The sequence below is a fragment of the Heterodontus francisci genome, chromosome 16, assembly GCF_036365525.1.
Source record: "Heterodontus francisci isolate sHetFra1 chromosome 16, sHetFra1.hap1, whole genome shotgun sequence".
In the NCBI taxonomy this organism is placed as follows: Eukaryota; Metazoa; Chordata; class Chondrichthyes; order Heterodontiformes; family Heterodontidae; genus Heterodontus; species Heterodontus francisci.
Window position 1 is genome coordinate 72,118,593 of NC_090386.1, and position 21,362 is coordinate 72,139,954.

At 42.8% G+C, this 21,362-nt stretch overlaps 1 protein-coding gene across 5 annotated transcripts in view; it reads left to right on the forward strand.

Annotated features, from left to right (window-relative positions):
- The window catches only part of LOC137378196 (DNA (cytosine-5)-methyltransferase 3B-like), a 313,202-nt gene that overhangs the window by 163,082 nt on the left and 128,758 nt on the right, over positions 1 to 21,362 (forward strand). For all 5 annotated transcript variants that reach the window (XM_068048370.1, XM_068048373.1, XM_068048372.1 and 2 more), the window contains exons 7-8: positions 5,884 to 6,042; positions 12,340 to 12,447. In XM_068048370.1, coding sequence (XP_067904471.1) covers positions 5,884 to 6,042; positions 12,340 to 12,447 — 267 coding nt within the window. The remainder of the gene's footprint in view (positions 1 to 5,883; positions 6,043 to 12,339; positions 12,448 to 21,362) is intronic.

Sequence of the window (21,362 nt, forward strand, 5' to 3'; positions counted from 1 at the left end):
TTATACACCTGAAGTGCTGCACTCTACAGGATTATGGACCAAGAGCTGGAAAGTGGGATAAGGCTGGATCACTCTTTTTCATCTGGCACAGACATGATGGAATGATTGGCCTCCTTTTGTGCCATAAAATTTTCTATGTTTCTTGCAAACCACTGGGAGAAGGAAATTCATAGGCAATGTCATGTAAAATTATTCAAAATTATTTGATGGACTTCAGTAAGCAAATCTAATCTAAAGGAACTAATGTCAAAGTTTTGGAAGAGTTAGGAAAAATTTAAAAGAGTCAGTTTAATATTTGTGGATGCTGACATGAGTTAAAATCACGAATTTAATGGCAGCAAATTTGTTGAAAAAAAACTTGAATTTATATGGCACCTTTCACGACCTCAGGTGCCCCAAAGCACTTTACAGCCAGTGAAGTGCTTTGAAGTTTAGTCATTGTTGTACTGTCAGAAACACAGCAAATAATTTGTGCACAGAAGGGTCCCACAAATAGCAATGTGATAATGTCCAAACAATCTGTGTTTGTAATGTTGATTGAGGGATAAATATTAGCCAGGGCACTGGGGATAACGCCCCTGATCTTCTTCAAAATAGTGCTGTGGGATCTTTTACATCCACGTGAGATGGCAGACGGGGCATCAGTTTAACATTTCATCCAAAAGAAGGCACCTCTGATGGTCCAGTACTGCACTAGAGTTTCAGCCTTCATTTTTGTGCTCTGGAGTGGGGCTTCCGCCCAGAACTTTGTTACACAGAGGCAAGACTACAGCCAATTGAGCCACTCCTGACACTTCAGTTGAATTTCAAAATGACTATTTAATTTCCTCAGTTAATATATTGGTTGCTCCCTCCCAGGATGTCAGCACATCTGCTCCTTTCCTACACTCGCATCCGATATCCGTCATGGTGCCAGCAGGTTAGTTAGGCCAGCAGACGTCACCGAAAGCAGTTTGCAGCTGAGCCTTCACAGGCTGAGCACACAAAAGTCTCTGATTATGAGCATCTGAAGGGCCTCAACATGATGAGCAAAAGTATTTCACTAGCTTTGCTGAGAATGAGAATTTCCTTCTCTATTGCAAAATCATGAAGTTTTCAGCACAGTGGCTATGCCAGTCCTCTTCGTCGGACATATTGCAGGGACTTCCCGGATCTGTCAAGTCACCTGAAACTTCTCTTCAGTATCCCTATAGTGTCCTCAGTTATGATCCTGGTGGTCATTTGAGTTTTTTATTCTTTCATGGGATGTGAGCATCGCTGGCGAGACCAGCATTTATTGCCCGTCCATACTTGCCCTCGAGAAGGTGAGCTGCCTTCTTGAACCGCTGCAGTTCATGTGGTGTTGGTACACCCAGTATGCTGTTAGGGAGGGTGTTCCAGGATTTTAACCCAGCGACAGAGAAGGACCAGTGATATATATCCAAGTCAGGATGGTGTGTGACTTGAAAGAGAACTTGTGGGTGATGGTGTTTCCATGCGCCTGCCGCCCTTGTTCTTCTAGGTGGTAGGGGTTGCAAGTTTGGAAGGTGCTGGCGAAAGAGGATTGGTGAGTTGCTGCAGTGCATCTTGCAGATGGTACACACTGCTGCCACTGTGCATCGGTGGTGGAGAGAGTGCATGTTTAAGGTGGTGGATGGGGTGCCAATCAAGTGGGCTGCTTTGTCCTGGATGGTGTTGAGCTTCTTGAGTGTTGTTGAAGTTGCACCCATCCAGGCAATTGAGAGTATTAAATCACACTCCTAACTTGTGCCTTGTAGATGGCGGACAGGCTTTGGGGAGTCAGGAGGTGAATTAGTTGCTGCAGTTTTCAGCCTCTGAACTCTTGTATCCACAGTATTTATATGGCTGGTCCAGTTAAGTTTCTGGTCGGTGATAACCACCCAAGATGTTGATGGTGGGGGATTCAGCAATGGTAATGTCCTTGAATGTCACAGCGAGATGGTTAGATATTCTCTTGTTGGAGATGGTCATTACCTGGCACTCGTGTGGCATGAATGTGAGGGTAGAGTATCCTATGATCAGCCCCCTTTATCTACTGTCTTCTGAGTGGGTCCCTGAGATTACTCAAGCCCCTGAAGCTTTTGCTGCTCCATTTCCTCAAACTGTTTCTCCATCTAGTAAAGACTGGCAAAAATAGTACCATGATGACTGAAGAAAGGTTTTGAGGTGAAGTAAGCCAAAACGTGTGAGGCAATCGCTTTGGAAGCTGGTGACTCAACTGGCAGGTTAAACTACTATGCTGTAGCTGCATGCCTCTTTTGTACAACATCAGTGAGTTTGTGTGCCATTAATCCCATCAGGTATCAAACTGAGTGAGTCTCCTGTTTCAGCGAGTTAAAATTATACTATGGTGCCGATGACATCATCAAATCATGACTTTTGCAGGACAAGTAGGACTACACCTGCCTTAGGCAGTCTCATCCTGAATGAGTTTTCTGCTCAGTTAAAATGGCATGTCAGAAACACGGCACAAATCACCATTCTGCTATTTTAATTATTTGTCTCCCCTTTTTTTACACCAGTTGGGCTGGATTAAAATCATGTGAATTGAAGGAAAGGAGTTCAAAGAGTCACATTATTTCTTAACAATGGAGGATTCCTGAATATGCACTGCATCATTTGCACATAATGCCCTTGAGGTGCTGATGTATACAGTGAGGCAAAGGCGGGTAGCCTGGTTAGCCAGGGTCTTGATGCAAATGTGTAAGAAGGGTGCAGACTAGGGAAAGGTATCAAGGTAATGTCACCCAGCAGTTTACCTGTTCCAAATAGGATGGCACATTATATGTAACAAGCTCTCTTTTTTTTTCAGGGCCTATTTGTTTAAATGCGCATGTAATGACAAGGTGGGAAAGGGTCTAGGGGTTCCCTCTCAGCCTTCCCCTGGTCTTACCGTAACAGGGTTTAATTTTAATTACACCTTGTTTTTAGCTCTCCCTTGGTGAATCCTTGTTCACTGTTTCCAATTGTAAGGCAAAGAAACTAGCCAAACAGGTTTTCTTAGGTTTAAAGAAGAAAGTTTGAACTTTATTAAACTTAAACACTCATTCGGTTAACGCCTCCAGATACGCAACGTGCCCACGCTAGCATGCATATGCGATACACACATGCAGATAGAAATAGAAAAAATGGGAGCAGATCGGAGAGGTCTTTTCAGTCCAGGAGCAAACAGTCTCTCTCAGTTCAAAAACTGTTTGTATAATTCAAAACTCCCCAAGTTGGCCAGCAGGGTTAGTCACATGACCAACTGGTGTAACCACTTCTGTGTTTGTGGATTCTTATGTCCTCGCAGACCCTAGAATGTCTCTTCTTACACACAATACCTGGTGATCAAAGTCCATTTTAGGATAAGTGGATAAGGGAAGTAACCTCTCTTGTCCCTATTGGTATGCAAATATCCTCCAGCTAAGTGTCTGGCAGCCCTTGTAACATGCCTTCTCTTCTTCCCAGCCACAATTTGAAATTTAATGTCCACATGGCGAAATTTATATGCCTCATTCTTGGCAGGTGGGGGCCCAGCATGACAGCGCAGAACCTTTAAATTTTCTTGCACGGCCATGGCTGTGCAGTAACTTAGAGGGGGTGACTTGTGCACGGCCTGCGTGGGAACATCTGGTTTGCTGCGCAACCACACAGCTTAGAGGAAACATTTATTGTGTGCCCTTGGAACTGGCTATACTTGTATTGCTTACACCTTCAAAGTAGTTGCGCAACCTTACCATCTTTTGAATGCTTAGCATGACAAATATATGGGATCCAGGTGACGCTTGGAACAGTTGTATCAGTGAAATCTTAGTGATACTTCAAAGCAAATCCTGCCAACACACCCTAGCTGAGTGATTCAAGTTTGGTTACTGCCACACAGCATGGACTGCAGGATGGCTATAAGGACCCATTAGTTACCCCTGTGTGAAATACAATAGCGCAGTGAATTTCTTTCAGCAGCTGTTCATGTTACTGAAAAAAGATAAAAATGCTAGCCGCATTAAATTCTACATCAGTCATATGTTTGTTACATCTGTGAGCAATAACCTGGCTCATATTGCATGAGATCCTTTTGTTCAGTTGGAAGGAGGCACAGACAGAAGAATTGAGGGTAGAGGTGGCCTTGACTGCTTTTGGCAATGGTATTTTTATGGTGGAAGCTGGCTGCAGGTGTTCTTAGAGTAGACAGCACAAGACACCCAACTGCTTCTATGCACATGTGCACATTTTCCCCACCAATGCTCCCTCTAAGCAGAACAGCTGCACAGCAGCCTAAATATCTCTGCACAGGCTATGCACAAGTCAGTCCCTTTCATGTGTGGCCAGTGCAGAAGAATCTATAGGGGCTGTGCACTTAAAAAATCGCCCGTGCATTTGTTACAAAAAATTAGAGGGAATGTTGTTCCCCAGCCCTCCCCTTTCAGCATTCCGAAAGAACTATTCCCTTCCCAACACCCTGGTCTGCTCCTCAAACATCCCCAACATCTCTTCCCTTCCCATGGTTCCTTCCCACATATGTGCGGGGCATGCATCACCCACAATTTTACCTCCTTCCCACCATTTAGGGCACCAAACACTCCTTCCAGTTGAAACAGCAATTTACTTGCACTTCTTTCAGTTTAGTATACTGTAGTCACTATCACGACGTGGTCTCTACGCTGGGCAGACCAAATACAGATTGTGTGACCGCTTTGCAGAACACCTCCTTTCAGTCCGCAAGTGTGGCCTTGAGCTTCTGGTCATCTGTTATTCTAATTCTCTGCCCCTCTCCCTCTCTAACCTTTCTGTCCTCGGCCTCCAACACTGTTCCAATGAAGCTCAATGTAAGCTTGAAGAACAGCACTTCATCTTTCGAGTGCGCACTTTACAGCCTTCCGAACTCAACATTGAGTTCAGCAACTTCAGATCATGATCTCTGCCCCTGGTTTGAACGGTGGCTGTTGGTGATGATTCAGCTGTTCCCATTTACACCTCCTCTAGACCCATCCTTTCTTTCTTTACTTGTTCCATTATCATCTCCTTTTGCCTTGCACCATCATCCCTTTTATCATTTAATCTGTTCTGCCTCCTACCCTTTCACAGATCTTTTCTTTTGTTCTTTTCTTACCTTTTGACTGCCTCTGTACTTGCTTAAAACCTGTTACACCTCACTTTTCCAGTTCTGGTGAAAGGTCATTGACCTGAAACGTAACTCTATTTCTCTCTTCACAGATGCTGCCTGTCCTGCTGAGCATTTCCAGCATTTTCTGTTTTAATCTGCTTCTGGAATGAACTATTGGAGGTGGTTGCCTTGGTCATTGCCAGTTAAGTGTGCTGCGGCCTTTTGACGCAGTTGGATGGCATAATGTCATGTGGAACTTGTCTGGCTCTGGTGCTCGTTGAACTCATTAGCCTGGTTTCTTTGATCTTCATCTAGAAGCATGAAACCTATGGTTGGGGGCATTGTAAACAAAAGCCCAATATTTGCTGAAAATTGTGTATTGAATTGGATGGCTTTTGCCTTACTGACAGAAAATCAAGAGATAGATTGCGGTTTGCTCATTAACATACATTATGCAATGCTTTCAATCTCTGTGAGAGTAAAGAAGATGTGGACAGTAGAAAGTGGAATTCAGTGCGATAAGCATTACAAGTGGGGGATCCAGCAGGATCTTTAATTCTCTATTTTCTGGTCACCCTCTCCCTCTTTGTCCACGTATTGCTAGTGGGACATGCTCCTATCATTCAGAAAGTACAGGGAAAGTGAAGAGTGGGTCTCTCAGAATTATTAATTGTATTGTCAAACTTTTGAAAGTGACCTGAATATTGTTTGAAATATTTCTTTGCAATTGGTTAATTATAGTAGAAAATCCAGTGAGATTCTGATTAGTTTGAACATAAATGTTTTTCTGTCTTAAGGATGGTAAAGGTTATGGCATTGGGGAGCTGGTTTGGGGAAAGATCAAGGGATTCTCATGGTGGCCGGCAATAGTGGTTTCCTGGCGTATTCCCGGAAGAAGGCAAGCTGCATCAGGAATGAGATGGCTTCAGTGGTTTGGAGATGGCAAGTTCTCAGAGGTAAGAGCAAAACAGGACACAAAGATACAGCAAAGGTTTGGAACAATTTGACATGTGTACATTTTTTTTCCTAAGATCATACAGTAGAATTTCAGGTTTGGTGAAATTCACACATAAGTGCTTAACACAATTGTACTACATTCCTGTGTGCACTATTTTTATGTAGATGTTGACATGTTAAAGAAAAAGGGGTGAATGCCTGCATGAAATAATAAACTTAGGAATAGAACATGTTCATATGTGAACTTTGTGAATTAGACGTTCTACCGTAATGCCCTCGATTTTATTCAGATTTGTTTGCTTTTTCATCCTTTACCTTGGAACTATTCATGTGCTGTCAAATTATGTTGATGGTAATTAATAAAATTCTACTCAGAGTTATTTTCTAGTGTTGTTTGAATCATACATGGAGTACTTTTATGAATAATTCATTTTTATGAGCAGTGCAGAGATTGAAAATTACAGAACATTAAATATATTTGGCATATTAACTGCCCCGATTTCGAATAAAAATTCCTCCCAAATTCACACACAACTATATGGATGCGTTCAACAAGTGAAAACTAGGCTACTCTGGAGTAAAAGTTGTAAATGGTTTAGCAGTCTTAAGCTTGTGAGGGAATTATATAAATATGTGTATATATATAAAAGTCTTGCATCTGGTGTACATCTGTCACACTCCATACATCATATGTTGAAATGTCAAAAATATATTAAAAAAGACTTGTCAATTCCTGCTGTTTTTAATTCTGAACTTGGGGGTTGCTTAATTACCTTCTAATTGATCTTGGGATATGTTTAACCTCCAATTAGCCTGAGGCTGTGTCATTTTACTGCAATGAAATCTAGTGGTCTTAAAGGGACTTTGCACAAAGCTCCACTTTAGAGGAGTTATACACATCATGGCATAATGCTTCTGTTCTTATAAAATAGTTCAGCATTTTTTCATTCATTCATGGAATGTGGGTGTTGCTGACAAGGCCAGCATTTAATACTGATCCCTAATTGCCCTTGGGAAGAAAAAGAGGTGAATGCCTGCATGAAATAATAAACGCAGGAATAGAACATGTTCATATGTGAACTTTGCTAATTGGACCTTCTACCCTAATGCCCTCGATTTTATACAGATTTGTTTGCTTTTTCATCCTTTACCTTGGACTATTCATATGCTGTCAAATTATGTTGATGGTAATTAATAAAATAAGCAGTCCGTGTGTTGAAGATCCTTTCATAGTGCTGTTAAGTGGGGAATTCCAGGATTCTGACCCAGCGAGAGTGAAGGAACGGTAATATATCTACAAGTCACGATCAGGTGTTACTTGGTGGGGAACTTGGAGTTATTGGTGTTCCCATGCACCTGCTGCCCTGACCTTCAAGAGGTAGTGATAGAGGTTGTGGCTTTGCGAGGTTTTGCCAAAGATGCATTGATGAGTTGCTGCAGTGCATTTTGTAAATCGTACGCACTGCAATCATGGTGCACCAGTAGTGGAGGGAGTGAAAGTTTAAGGTGCTGGATGGGATACGATCAAGGGAGTTGCTTTCCCCTTTGTTGAGCTTTCTGAGTGTTGTTGGAGTGGCATTCATCCAGGTAAGTGGAGAGTATTCGATCGCACTGCAGGCAAATGGAACGTATTCCATTACATTCCATCACACTCCTGACTTATGTCTTGTAGATGGTGGAGAGGCTTTGGGCAGTCAGGAGGTGAGGAACTCGCCACAGAGCACCTTTGACTTAACATAAGCAATGTCAGGGGAGATATATCAGTAAACTAGTAATTTATTTAAGGGATGTCTATTTAAAGGGAACCACTGCTGTTTGATTCTTCAAATATTCTACAGTGTATACATAATAAAGGTCACTAGGATTTCATTAAGAGACTCTGGGCGTGAAATTTTGATTGAAATCTGGGCAGAAATCCAGCAGAAACTACTGGACAGGGGCTGAAAAATGGGGAAATAACTGTTGATGCAACAAGTTATTGATCCCATTTTTTTAGGTACTTATAGCGATCCTAGAATCATATGGGCAGGACCGGGACCAATTTCCTCGGGGTTGGGGGGTGTGGTGGGGTGTTCGCTAGTGCTGTCAGGGGGGTTTAAATTAGAATGGCAGGGGGATGGAAATCTGAGCAGGGAGACAGAGGAGGGGGAAACAAGGATAGAAATCAAAGGCAGAAAGGTAAGAAGCAAAAGTGGAAGGCAGAGAAAACAAGGGCGAGAAACAAATGGGGCCATAGTGCAAAATAAGGCAAAGATGACTAACAGTGTTAAAAAGACAAGTCTAAAGGCATTGTGTCTTATTACGCAGAGCATTTGCAATAAGGTACATGAATTAACAACGCAAATAAAAATAAACAGTTATAATATAGTTGCAATTACGGAGACATGGCTGCAGGGTGACCAAGGATGGGAACTGAACATCCAGGGGTATTCAATATTTTGGAAGGACAGACAAAAAGGGAAAGGAGGTGGGGTAGGGTTGTTAGTAAAGGAGGAAATCAATGCAATAGTGAGGAAGGATATTGGCTCGGAAAATCAACAAATGGAATCTATAGGGGTGGAGCTAAGAAACACCAAGGGGCAGAAAACGTTGGTGGGGGTTGTCTATAGGCCCGCAGACAGTAGTGGAGATGTAAGGAATGGCATTAAACAGGAAATTAGAGACACATGCAATAAGGGTACAACTGTAATCATGGGTGATTTTAATCTACATATAGATTGGTCAAATCAAATTAGCAATAATACTGTGGAGGAGGATTTCCTGGCGTGTGTACCTGATGGTTTTTCAGACCAATACGTTGAGGAACCAACTAGAGAACAAGCTATCCCAGACTGGGTATAGTGCAATGAGGAAGGATTAATTAACAATCTTGTTGTACAGGGTCCCTTGGGGAGGAGCGACCATAACATAATAGAATTCTTCATTAAGATGGAGAGTGAAGTAGTTGAATCCGAAACTAGGATCCTGAATCTAAATAAAGGAAACTACGGAAGGATGAGGCGCGAGTTGGCTATGGTAGATTGGGGAACTTTACTAAAAGGGTTGACGGTGGATAGGCAATGGATAATATTTAAACAACGTGTGCAGAAATTACAACAATCAATTCATTCTAGTCTGGCGCAAAAATAAAACTGGAAAGGTGACTCAACCGTGGCTTACAAAAGAAATTAGGGATAGTATTAGATCTGAAGAGGAGGCATATAAAATTGCCAGAAAAAGCAGCAAGTCTGAGGATTGGGAGCAGTTTAGAATTCAGCAAAGGAGGACACAGAGGTTGATTAAGCGGGGGAAAATAGAATATGAGAATAAACTTGCAGGAACATAAAACTGACTAGCCAGGGAACAAAGTTTGTAGCAGGAACTGAAAACAATGGATATGATACCATCATTCTGTGGCAGTCCACTGTAATGACTATATATGAATCACCATGGGAAATCAAAGGGTGATGAGGGTTATCTGCTGAAAACATGGCTGATGACTCCGGCTTGCAATCCAAGCATACGTGTGCAGCTTGCATACGATGAAAGTTATGCTGTCACACAAAAAGTGATGATCGAGTTGGCCACTAGTTCAATGCTGGAAAGAATGGGCTTCAAGCTCTGTGCAAAGCCCCGTTCCAAGTTGCTGCTGGACTCCTCCATGCTCCTTGACATTGACTGCAGACTTTCTGACAGGCTTTCCAATGCACCAAGCATTAAGTTGGGCATGCCCATTCGCATTTTTCTGTAGGCAGGCCAATCAAAGTCCTCATCTGAATACTCTACAGCAGAACCTGTAAGTGACCTCGCCTTCCAGTGAGCTTGCACCTGTGTTACCTTGCCCCCTGCCCTAGCTGCAAGCAATTCGTTTAACTCCGCATCTATGCTATCCTCTAAATTATGTGGATGTGAGTGTCTGAGCTGGTGGCTGGCTGCAAGTGTGAAATCGACTGACTATGCTTCATCATCATCACCGCCTTTTTGCTGTTCCTCCACTGCCGAACCAGGTTGCAGCTCTTGGGTGTCTGAAAGGAGGAAGGCACAAGAGTAAGGTTCTGGTGTGGGGATTGGGGGGTGCGGGGGTGGGAGGGGTAAGTATACATGCATTAAGCATACTTACATTATCTGCATCTTATAAATAAAAGAGTGTGTGAGATGAAGGGAGGTGGGATGTGAGAAGGAGAATTAGGTATGAGGATACCGTCAACTTCGATGGTTTCAGTCTCTCCGCTAGCCATGGCCTCAGTAATGGGTGTCCCAATAAGGGCTTGCACCGTCTCCTCCGTGGAGGTCAGGACATACAGGTGTGCCTGCTGTTAGCTCCTGCTGCCTCTGGTTGTGCACCAATTTGTCCTGCAAGAGAAAGGGAAGTGTGTAGATGAGTGACATGCAATCTGTTTGGCTGAATAACTGAATTATGTGCAAGTCACAGTTGAATAGCTGACTGTATGTGGAAGTCACAGTTGAATAACTGACAGTATGTGCAAGTTGTGAGAGGTATGAGACTTGCAGCAGTGTTAAGTGTGTAACCGTGCACTGCAGCATATTGGGGAGATGGTGGTTTAGTGGTAATGTCACTGAACTAGTAATCCAGAGGCCCTGGATAATGCCCTGGGGACATGGGTTCAAATCCCACCATGGCAGCTGGTGGAATTTAAATTCAATTAATTAATAAAAATCTGGAATTGAAATCTAGTTTCAGTAACAGTGCCATGAAACTATCATCAATTGTCATAAAAACCCATCAGGTTCACTAATGTCCTTTAGGGAAGGTACTCTGCTATCCTTACCTGGTCTGGCCTACATGTGACTCCAGACCCACAGCAATGTGGTTGACTCTTAACTGCCCTCTGAAATGGCCTGGCAAGCCACTCAGTTGTCAAGGGCAATTAGGGATGATGCCAGTGACACCCACAATGAACCAATAAAAAAAAATTTCAGGTATGAGACTTGACAGTGAAAAATTGTTGGTAAGTGAGTGATGATGGTGTGGGAAATTGAGCAGTGTGTGAGGCCGGTGGTGTAGTTGGTGGGATACGGCATTTGAAGATGCATTCACAGACCTTGATCACTCATATGACATCATTGAACTTCTTGGGCACTGCATCCAGGTCCTCGGAGCTTGACATCTGGCATTGACCTTTATGATTATCTGGTCACATTGCCTCTGAGTGTGTGTCTGGAGGGCTTCCTGGCCCCCTACAGATACAGGACATCGCTCCTCCTTTCCACCTCCTCCACCAAAGCCTCTAGTGCAGCATCCGAAAACTTTGAAGTCACACTCTGTCACATTGTGCCATCATTCAGTGTTTCACAGGTCAGATTCACTTCGAGCATGACTACCAGCACCTGCTCCAGCCACAATGCAGTGTTAGCATTAAGTAGTGCAGACTCGCTTTAGCTGGTGCTAACCACTCATGATATTGGCCCCTCCTCAGGCATCAAGCTTCTCAACAGTGTGGATAGTGCTGGCTGGACGCAAAATCATTTAAATAGCTGGCAGCATGAAGTTGCTGTGCTGCCCGCATTGCAGTCAGTGGGCACAGGTTGATTACGCATTGCGATCCTTGCAAACATTTCCAAAGGCTATCGAATTTAGCTCTCATGGAATCACAGCAGATGGAGTTTGTACTGGCTCTTTCAAAGTTTGTCCCATTCTCCTGAGCTTTCCCTATATCCCTGCAATTTATTTCTCCTTCAAGTATTTATCCAATTCCCTTTTGAAGGCTACTGTTGAATTGGTGTCCACCGCCCTATCAGGCAGTCAATTCTAAATCCTAACTACTCGTTGCTGAAAAAAAAGTTTTTCCTCATGCCGCCTCTGCTTCTTTTGCCAACCACCTTCAATCTGGGCCCTCTGGTTCTGAATGCTTCAACCATTGAAAACCGTTACTCTTTATTTGTGCTATCTTCATAATTTTAAACACTTCTTTCAAATCCTCTGTTCCATCTGATATTGCAGCTGGCAGTTTGGGACAGGCACTGCTGATGCGCTCTTAATGGTATGATACACCATTCTAATCTTGTCTCTTCAATTTGGGATGGGCTCATCATCCTTTATAGATAGCAGACATAGACCCCTCTCCTCTAGCTCACTGGAGTCAATGGAATTTCAACTCCTATTTGACAATATTGGGTAATGTTTGTCAAGGACCTTTTTTTTAAGGCACTACTCCAAAAATGGTGACACAGCAGCATGTGTTTGGAATATGGGGTAAAAATGTAGGACTGCCCTAAAAACCTGCGATGCCTGGCAGGTCTCGGCTTTATCTGAGTGGATTGTGTTATTAACATTTTCATATTTTCTTGTTTTCAAGGTTTCTGCAGACAAACTTGTGCCTTTAACTGCTATTGGTCAATATTTTCACACCTCTGCATTTAACAAGCTGATCTCTTACAAAAGGGCTGTGTACCAGGCTTTGGAGGTAATTACACTTGTTAAAGCTAGGACAACAGTTTTTGTATTTGAAATTGTTGGGACTAATTCTGAAATCCTTTTCTTCCCTAGATAGTTGTATTGATTCCTAATTGATTGACTAGTGCAGAGTGGAACCTTCACACAGTGCTGCTGAGGAAATCACAGGCCCCTATCCCCTCATTTCCCATACATTTCAGTTGGAAAATCAGGAACTGTGAGCAGTTTCTCGCTGTGGGTGTTCAACTGGGAATGAGCTCTGGTATCGACTGAATAAAAAAATTAAGTGACATTTCAGAAGCTCCATGCCCCTATTTCCGAACATGTTTTTAATGAAATAGTCATATTAAAATGATTTATTAAAATGGTTGTAGAATTTTCACTTCCTCCTTTTAAAGAAACACCTTGCCTCTGTAGCCCTCTCTGATAGTCTGGCCAAGATCAGGAATTTTACATGTGAAGAATCGCAAATGCATTTCCCAACATAAAAGTCTACTTGCCAGTTTTGTTCAAATGCAATAGCTGCTGCTTGTCAGTAAGCCGACCTGTACACTCTCATCTCTCAATTCTCTGCCAAAGAGACCACATTCATGTGTATACGATGGCGCATTGCATCATCAGGGTCCCCTTTCTCCACAAGGCAGACAAATAATTTGAATGCTCTGGAACCTTTGAGAGTTGGAAGATTAAGAAGACAGAGCAAAGAAGGCTTGCCTTTATATTCTGTCTTTCTTTTGTCTTTTAAACACTTCACTGCTAAAGAATTATATTGATGTGTTGATGTGTAGTCACTGTTCTAGTGTAGGAAAATGCGGTAGCCAATAGTGCACAGCAAGATCTCACAAACACCAATAAGATAACATCCAAATAACCAATTGTTGGTTATAACACGAAACACTTGCATTTATATAGTGCCTTTAATATAATAAAAATCCCAGTGTGCTTCACAGGAGAATTATGGAACACAATTTGACATCAAGCCACATAAGGAGATATTAGGCAAGATGACCAAAAGCTTGGTCAAAGAGGAAGGTTTTAAAGAGGGACTTAAAGGAGAACAGAGAGGGGGAGAGATATAGCAAGCAATTCCAGAGCTCAGGACCTAGGCAGCTGGAGTCATGGCTGCCAATTGAAGAGCAATTAAAATTGGGATTCTGAATAGGTCAGAATTGGAGGAGTGCAGAGATCTATGGGGGTTGTAGGCCTGAAGGAGATTACTGAAGTAGGGAGGTGCAAGGCTATGAAGCAATTTGAAAGCTAGGATGAGCACTTTAAAATCAAGGAATTGATTGACTGGGAGCCAGTATAGATTAATAAGATTCAGGGAGATGGGTCTGTGGAACTTGTTGTGGGTTAGAACACAGGCAGCAGGGTTTTGAATGACTCAGGTTTGTGGAGGGTAGAATGTGGGAGACCACCAGGAGTGTACTGGAATAATCAAGTCTAGAGGTAACAAAGGTTTGGGTTTCAGCAGCAGATGAACTGAGGCAATGTCGAAGTCAGGCAATGTTATGGAGGTGAATGGGCAATCTTAGTGATGTTGCAGATGTGTGGTAGGAAGCTCATATTGGGGTCGAATACAACATCAAAGTTAGGAACAGTTTAATTCCACCTGAGACAGTTGCCAGGGAGGGGATGGAGTTGGTGGCAAGGGAATGGAGTTTGCGGTGGGTACCGAAACCAATGGCTCTGTCTTCGCAGTATTTAATTGGAGGAAACTACTGCTGATCCAATCCAGACAAGCAGTCAATCAATTTAGAGACACAGGAGGTAGAGCTGATATCGTCAGCATACATATGGAAACTGACACCATGATTTCGGATGATGTTGCCGAGGGCAGCATGTAGATGAGAAAAAGGAAGGGGCCAAGGATAAATCCTTGGTGAATCCTGGAGCTAACTACGCGAGAGAGTGAGAAGAGAAGCCACTGCAGGTGATTCTCTGATTACAACAGGATAGATACAAATGAAACAGACAAGTGCAGTACCACCAAACTGGATGACAGTGGAAAGGCATTGGAGTAGAATTTTATGGTCAGCCACGTCAAAGGCTGCAGACAGGTTGAGGAGGATGAGCAGGTACATTTTAGCTTTGTGGCAGTCATTTGTGAATTTGGGAAGAGCCATCATGGTACTATGATGGTACCGGAAACCTGATAAGAAGGTTTCAATCAAGGAGTTCCGAGAAAGAAAAGGATGGATTTGGGACGTGACAGCACATTCAAGGATTTTGGGAAAGAAAGGGAGGTTGGAGATTGGGCAGAAGTTTGCAAAGACAGAGGGATCAAGTGTTGGTTTTATGAGGAGTGGGTGAGGATAGCAGATTTGAAGGAGAAATAGACAGTAGCTGAGGAGAGGGAACCATTAATCATATCAGCTAACATACAAGCCAGGAATAGTAGAAATTAGCAGCAGTAAGAATAGGGTCTAGAGAGCAAGAGGTGGGTCTCATCGACAGGATGAGCTTGGAGGGAGCATGAGGGGAGATAGGAGAGAAAGGTGTGAACTCAGAGTTAGGGCAAGGGGGAACCTTAGAGGAAGTTAGGCCGGTTAGGCTAGAGGAAGGGAGGGAAGCAGTAGAGGAAGCGGATTGATGGTCTTGATCTTTGTAACAAAAACGTCTATGAGCTTATCGCTTAAACGAGATACTGAAATAGCAAAGAAAGGCACTCCAGATGAACATTTGTATGGTAGTGTCCTGCTGTGTCATTAATAGTATTCTAATTATTGCGAATAGGAAGACACTGCTAAACAAATTCTGAACTGTCGTGAAGTATAAGTATCTTTCAGAGAAAGAAAATAGGTCACAACAACATGGCTAAGAATTTGCAGAAAAGTGCTTCTTTATGTTTGCAATTATGAATTCCTGGTCTTAACACTTGGTCCTCAAGATAGCAGTAAAGAACAGAAACCTCTCAATAAAAAAACACTGAAGTACCTCAGTTTTGAAGAAATATATGCCCGCCAAATATAGATCACCTGTTCTTTCCACAGATGTTTACTGACTGTGTGCCTATGGCTGTTTTCTGTTTTTGTTTCAGAATACATTTATTGTTTTGACTATATTTAATATTATATACAAAGCTTCTGCTAGTGTCATATGTCTCTAGCTCAAATAAAAATCTGATTGTGTAAAAATGTACAGCAAGAGCCTATTGGCATTTTTAAAAAAAAATTCCACATGTGGCTTTGATTTTCCTTTTGGAGAGCTAATAGTGAGAGCTTATAGTTGAAGTGGAAATTTGACTATTCTGAGTTTCCATTTAGATCAATCTCCTGCTCTAAATACGTGAGCTTGTGTTTATTTTGCAATTTGTGTTAGGTGCTAATAGTTAGGCTGCCAAGAATGGAATGTCATGAAATAACTGAGCAAGCTTGAAAGGAGTGTGGCTGGTAAAGAGATTTACATTCGTTGTTTTGTATTGCTATCTAAATTTAAATTAAACTTTCACAGGAGATGTGAGGAATAAAATGAAAGGTTGTTTGACTATTGTTCTGTAATTATTTAAGAGTTGATTATGTAGGATGAAAGAAAATTGCAGGTGAAGTCATTGCTGGATCTGGCAACCACACCTTATCAGGGGAATCAGGGGAATCAGGGGAAGAGGGACATTGCTGAATGCCTGAGATAAGGTGACCAACTTGCCCTATAGGTGCCTGAGGTACATAGTCCAGGAAATTCAAGCGAGAGAAAGAAGAAGTATGTTTAGACTTTACACCTTGTGGCACCCTTTTTCACTAGATAGCCTCAAAGTGCATTGGATGGCTGTCCAGTTGATATATTAATGGTCCTGTTCACTTACAACAAACAGGAAGCTGAAGCTGTGCTAATAACAGAACTGTATTTCTGTATTACAGATAAAAGATGGCCAGGGTTGTGAGTAGATATGTTTTAGTGGCTTGAAGACCAGGTTTAGACTGATATCACCCCAAGATGGTAGCAATAATCAATATGAACTGATGTAGCCAATATCTAGGAGGGTTGACAGACACCCTTTTAAAGTAACTAAATCAACACTGAAAGCTCTCTAGTAATGTTGCTGGAGAAAGTAGGGATTTTAGAAATGCATCCATATGCTATTGTTATTGCATTCCTGGTCAATTGTGTAACATGGCTATCCTTATGGCCAGGATTTATTGGTGACACCAAAGAAATAGCACGTGTGGATAGCACGTTTAGCGAGGTGGTCACACTGCAGGCAAATGCTGCAAAGGCAGAAAGAGAATGGGTGACCACCAGGCAGAGTAGAGGAAGGCAGGTAGTGTAGCAGTCCGCTGTGGCCATCCCCCTCTCTAACAGATATACCGCTTTGGATATTGTTGGGGGAGATGGCTCAGGGGACAGCAGCAAAAGCCAAGTTCATGGCACCATGGGTGGCTCTGCTGCACAGGAGGAGGGGAAGAAGAGTGGCAGGGCTATAGTGATCGGGGATTCAACTGTAAAGGGAACAGACAGGCGTTTCTGCAGCCGCAAAAGAGACTCCGGGATGGGATTGTCCCCTTGTTCAAGAAGGGGAGTAGAGACAACCCTGGTAATTATAGACCTGTGAGCCTTACTTCGGTTGTGGGTAAAATGTTGGAAAAGGTTATAAGAGATAGGATTTATAATCATCTTGAAAAGAATAAGTTCATTAGAGATTGTCAGCACGGTTTTGTGAAGGGTAGGTCGTGCCTCACAAACCTTATTGAGTTTTTTGACAAGGTGACCAAACAGGTGGATGAGGGTAAAGCCGTGGATGTGGTCTATATGGATTTCAGTAAGGCGTTTGATAAAGTTCCCCACGGTAGGCTATTGCAGAAAATACAGAAGTATGGGATTGAAGGTGAATTAGTGCTTTGGATCAGAAATTGGCTAGCTGAAAGAAGACAGAGGGTGGTGGTTGATGGTAAATGTTCATCCTGGAGTATAGTTTCTAGTGGTGTACCGCAAGGATCTGTTTTGGGGCCACTGCTGTTTGTCATTTTTATAAATGACCTGGATGAGGGTGTAGAAGGGTGGGTTAGTAAATTTGCGGATGACACGAAGGTCGGTGGAGTTGTGGATAGTGCCGAAGGATGTTGTAGGTTACAGAGGGACATAGATAGGCTGCAGAGCTGGGCTGAGAGATGGCAAATGGAGTTTAATGAGGAAAAGTGTGAGGTGATTCACTTCGGAAGGAGTAACAGGATTGCAGAATACTGGGCTAATGGGAAGATTCTTGGTAGTGTAGATGAGCAGAGAGATCTTGGTGTCCAGGTACATAAATCCCTGAAAGTTGCCACCCAGGTTAATAGAGCTGTTAAGAAGGCATATGGTGTGTTAGCTTTTATTAGTAGGGGGATCGAGTTTAGGAGCCACGAGGTCATGCTGCAGCTGTACAGAACTCTGGTGCGGCCGCACCTGGAGTATTGCGTGCAGTTCTGGTCACCGCATTATAGGAAGGATGTGGAAGCTTTGGAAAAGGTGCAGAGGAGATTTACTAGGATGTTGCCTGGTATGGAGGGAAGGTCTTACGAGGAAAGGCTGAGAGACTTGAGGTTGTTTTCGTTAGAGAGAAGGAGGAGAAGAGGTGACTTAATAGAGACATATAAGATAATCAGAGGGTTGGACAGGGTGGATAGTGAGAGCCTTTTTCCTCGGATGGTGATGGCAAACACGAGGGGACATAGCTTTAAGTTGAGGGGTGATAGATATAGGACAGATGTCAGAGGTAGTTTCTTTACACAGAGAGTAGTAGGGGCGTGGAACGCCCTGCCTGCAACAGTAGTAGACTCGCCAACTTTAAGGGCATTTAAGTGGTCATTGGATAGACATATGGATGAAAATGGAATAGTGTAGGTCAGATGGTTTCACAGGTCGGCGCAACATCGAGGGCTGAAGGGCCTGTACTGCGCTGTAATGTTCTATGTTCTATGTTCTATGTATGTTGCCTCCCCGGTGCTAGAGTCAAAGATGTCTCTGCGCAGCTGCAGAGCATTTTGAGGGGGGAGAGCGAGCAGCCAGTTGTCGTGATACATATTGGTACCAACGACATAGGTAAAAAAGGAGATGAGGTCCTACAAGCTGAATATAGGAAGTTAGGACGTAAATTAAAAAGTAGAACATCAAAGGTAGTAATCTCAGGATTACTACCAGTGTCACGTGCTAGTGAGAGCAGAAATAGCAGGATATATCAGGTGAATACGTGGCTGGAGAAATGGTGTAGGGGGGAGGGATTCAGATTCCTGGGACATTGGGACCGGTTCTGGGGAAGGTAGAACCAGTACCAGCTGGACGGGTTGCATCTGGGCAGGACCAGGACCAATTTCTTTGGGGAGGTGCTTGCTAGTGCTGTCGGGGAGGGTTTGAACTAGAATGGCAGGAGAATGGGAATCTGAGCAGGGAGACAGAGGAAGGGGAAACAAGGATAGAAATGAGAGATAGAAAGGTAAGAAGCAAAAGTGGAAGGCAGAGAAAACAAGGGCGAGAAACAAATGAGGCCACAGTGCAAATTAAAGCTAAGATGATTAATAATGTTAAAAAGACAAGTCTAAAGGCATTGTGTCTTAATGCGCGGAGCATTTGCAATAAGGTACATGAATTAACAGCGCAAATAGATATAAATGGTTATGATATAGTTGTGATTACGGAGACATGGCTGCAGGGTAACCAAGGATGGGAACTGAACGTCCAGGGGTATTCAATATTTAGGAAGGACAGGCAAAAAGGGAAAGGAGGTAGGGTAGCATTGTTAATAAAGGAGGAAATCAATGCAATAGTGAGGAAGGATATTGGCTCGGAAAATCATGATGTGGAATCTGTATGGGTGAAGCTAAGAAACACCAAGGGGCAAAAAACGTTGGTGGGGGTTGTCTATAGGCCCGCAGACAGTAGTGGAGATGTAAGGAATGGCATTAAACAGGAAATTAGAGATACATGCAATAAGGGTACAATTGTAATCATGGGTAATTTTAATCTACATATAGATTGATCAAAACAAATTAGCAATAATACTGTGGAGGAGGATTTTCTGGAGTGGGTATGTGACGGCTTTTTAGACGAATACGTTGAGGAACCAACTAGAGAACAGGGTATCCTAGACTGGATATTGTGCAATGAGAAAGGATTAATTAATAGTCTTGTTGTGCAGGGTCCCTTGGGGAGGAGTGACCATAACATGATAGAATTCTTCATTAAGATGGAGAGTGAAGTAGTTGAATCTGAAACTAGGGTCCTGAATCTAAATAAAGGAAACTACGGAGGGATGAGCTGCGAGTTGGCTATGGTAAATCGGGGAACTTTACTAAAAGGGTTGACGGTGGATAGGCAATGGATAATATTTAAAGAATGTGTGCAGAAATTACAACAATTATTCATTCCTATCTGGCACAAAAATAAAACCGGAAAGGTGACTCAACCGTGGCTTACAAAAGAAATTAGGGATGGTATTAGACCCAAAGCGGAGGCATATAGAATTGCCAGAAAAAGCAGCAAGTCTGAGGATTGGGAGCAGTTTAGAATTCAGCAAAGGAAGACAAAGAGGTTGATTAAGCGGGGGGAAATAGAGTATGAGAGTAAATTTGCGGGGAACATAAAAACTGACTGTAAATGCTTCTATAAACATGTGAAGAGAAAAAGATTAGCGAAGACAAATGTAGGTCCCTTACAGTCAGAAATGGGGGAAATTATAATGGGGAACAAAGAAATGACAGAACAATTAAACACATACTTTGGTTCTGTCTTCACAAAGGAGGACACAAATAACCTCCAGAAATGTTAGGGAACCAAGGGTCAAATGTGAGGGAGGAACTGAAGGAAATCAGTATTAATAAAAAAATAGTGCTAGGGAAATTAATGGGTTTAAAGGCTGACAAATCCCCAGGGCCTGATAATCTATATCCCAGAGTACTAATGGAAGTGGCCCTGGAAATAGTGGATGCATTGGTGGTCATCTTCCAAAATTCTTTAGACTCTGGAGCAGTTCCTACAGATTGGAGGGTGTAACCCCACTATTTAAAAAAGGAGGGAGAGAAAAAACAGGGAATTACAGACCAGTTAGCCTCATATCAGTAGTGGGGAAAATGCTAGAGTATTATAAAGGATGTGATAGCAGAACACCTGGAAAGCATAAACGTGATTGGACAAAGTCAGCATGGGTTTGCGAAAGGGAAATCATGCTTAACAAATCTACTGGAGTTTTTTGAGGATGTAACTAGTAGAATAGATAAGGGAGAGCCAGTGGATGTGGTGTATTTGGATTTTCAGAAGGCTTTTGATAAGGTCCCACATAAGAGGTTAGTGTGAAAAATTAAAACAAATGGGATTACGGGTAATATACTGGCATGGATTGAAAATTGGTTGACAGACAGGAAACAGGGAATAGGAATAAACGGGTCTTTTTCCGGGTGGCAGGCTAGTGGGATACTGCAGGGATCAGTGCTTGGGCCCCAGCTATTCACAGTATATATTAATGACTTGGGCGAGGGAACTAAATGTAACATTTCCAAGTTTGCAGACGACACAAAGCTAGGGGGGGCATGTGAGCTGTGAGGAGGATGCAAAGAGGCTCCAATGTGATTTGGACAAATTGGGTGAGTGGGCAAATGCATGGCAGATGCAGTATAACATGGATAAATGTGAGGTTATCCACTTTGGTTGTAAAAACAGAAAGGCAGATTATTATTTGATTGGTGATAGATTGGGAAAGGGGGAGGTACAACGAGACCTGGGTGTCCTTATACACCAGTCGCTGAAAGCAAGTGTTTAGGTGCAGCAAGTAGTTAGGAAGGCAAATGGTATGTTGGCCTTCATTGCAAGAGGATTTGAGTACAGGAGCAAGGATGTCTTACTGCAGTTATACAGGGCCTTGGTGAGACCACATCTGGAGTATTGTGTGCAGTTTTGGTCTCCTTATCTGAGGAAGGATGTTCTTGCCATGGAGGGAGTGCAAAGAAGATTTACTAGGCT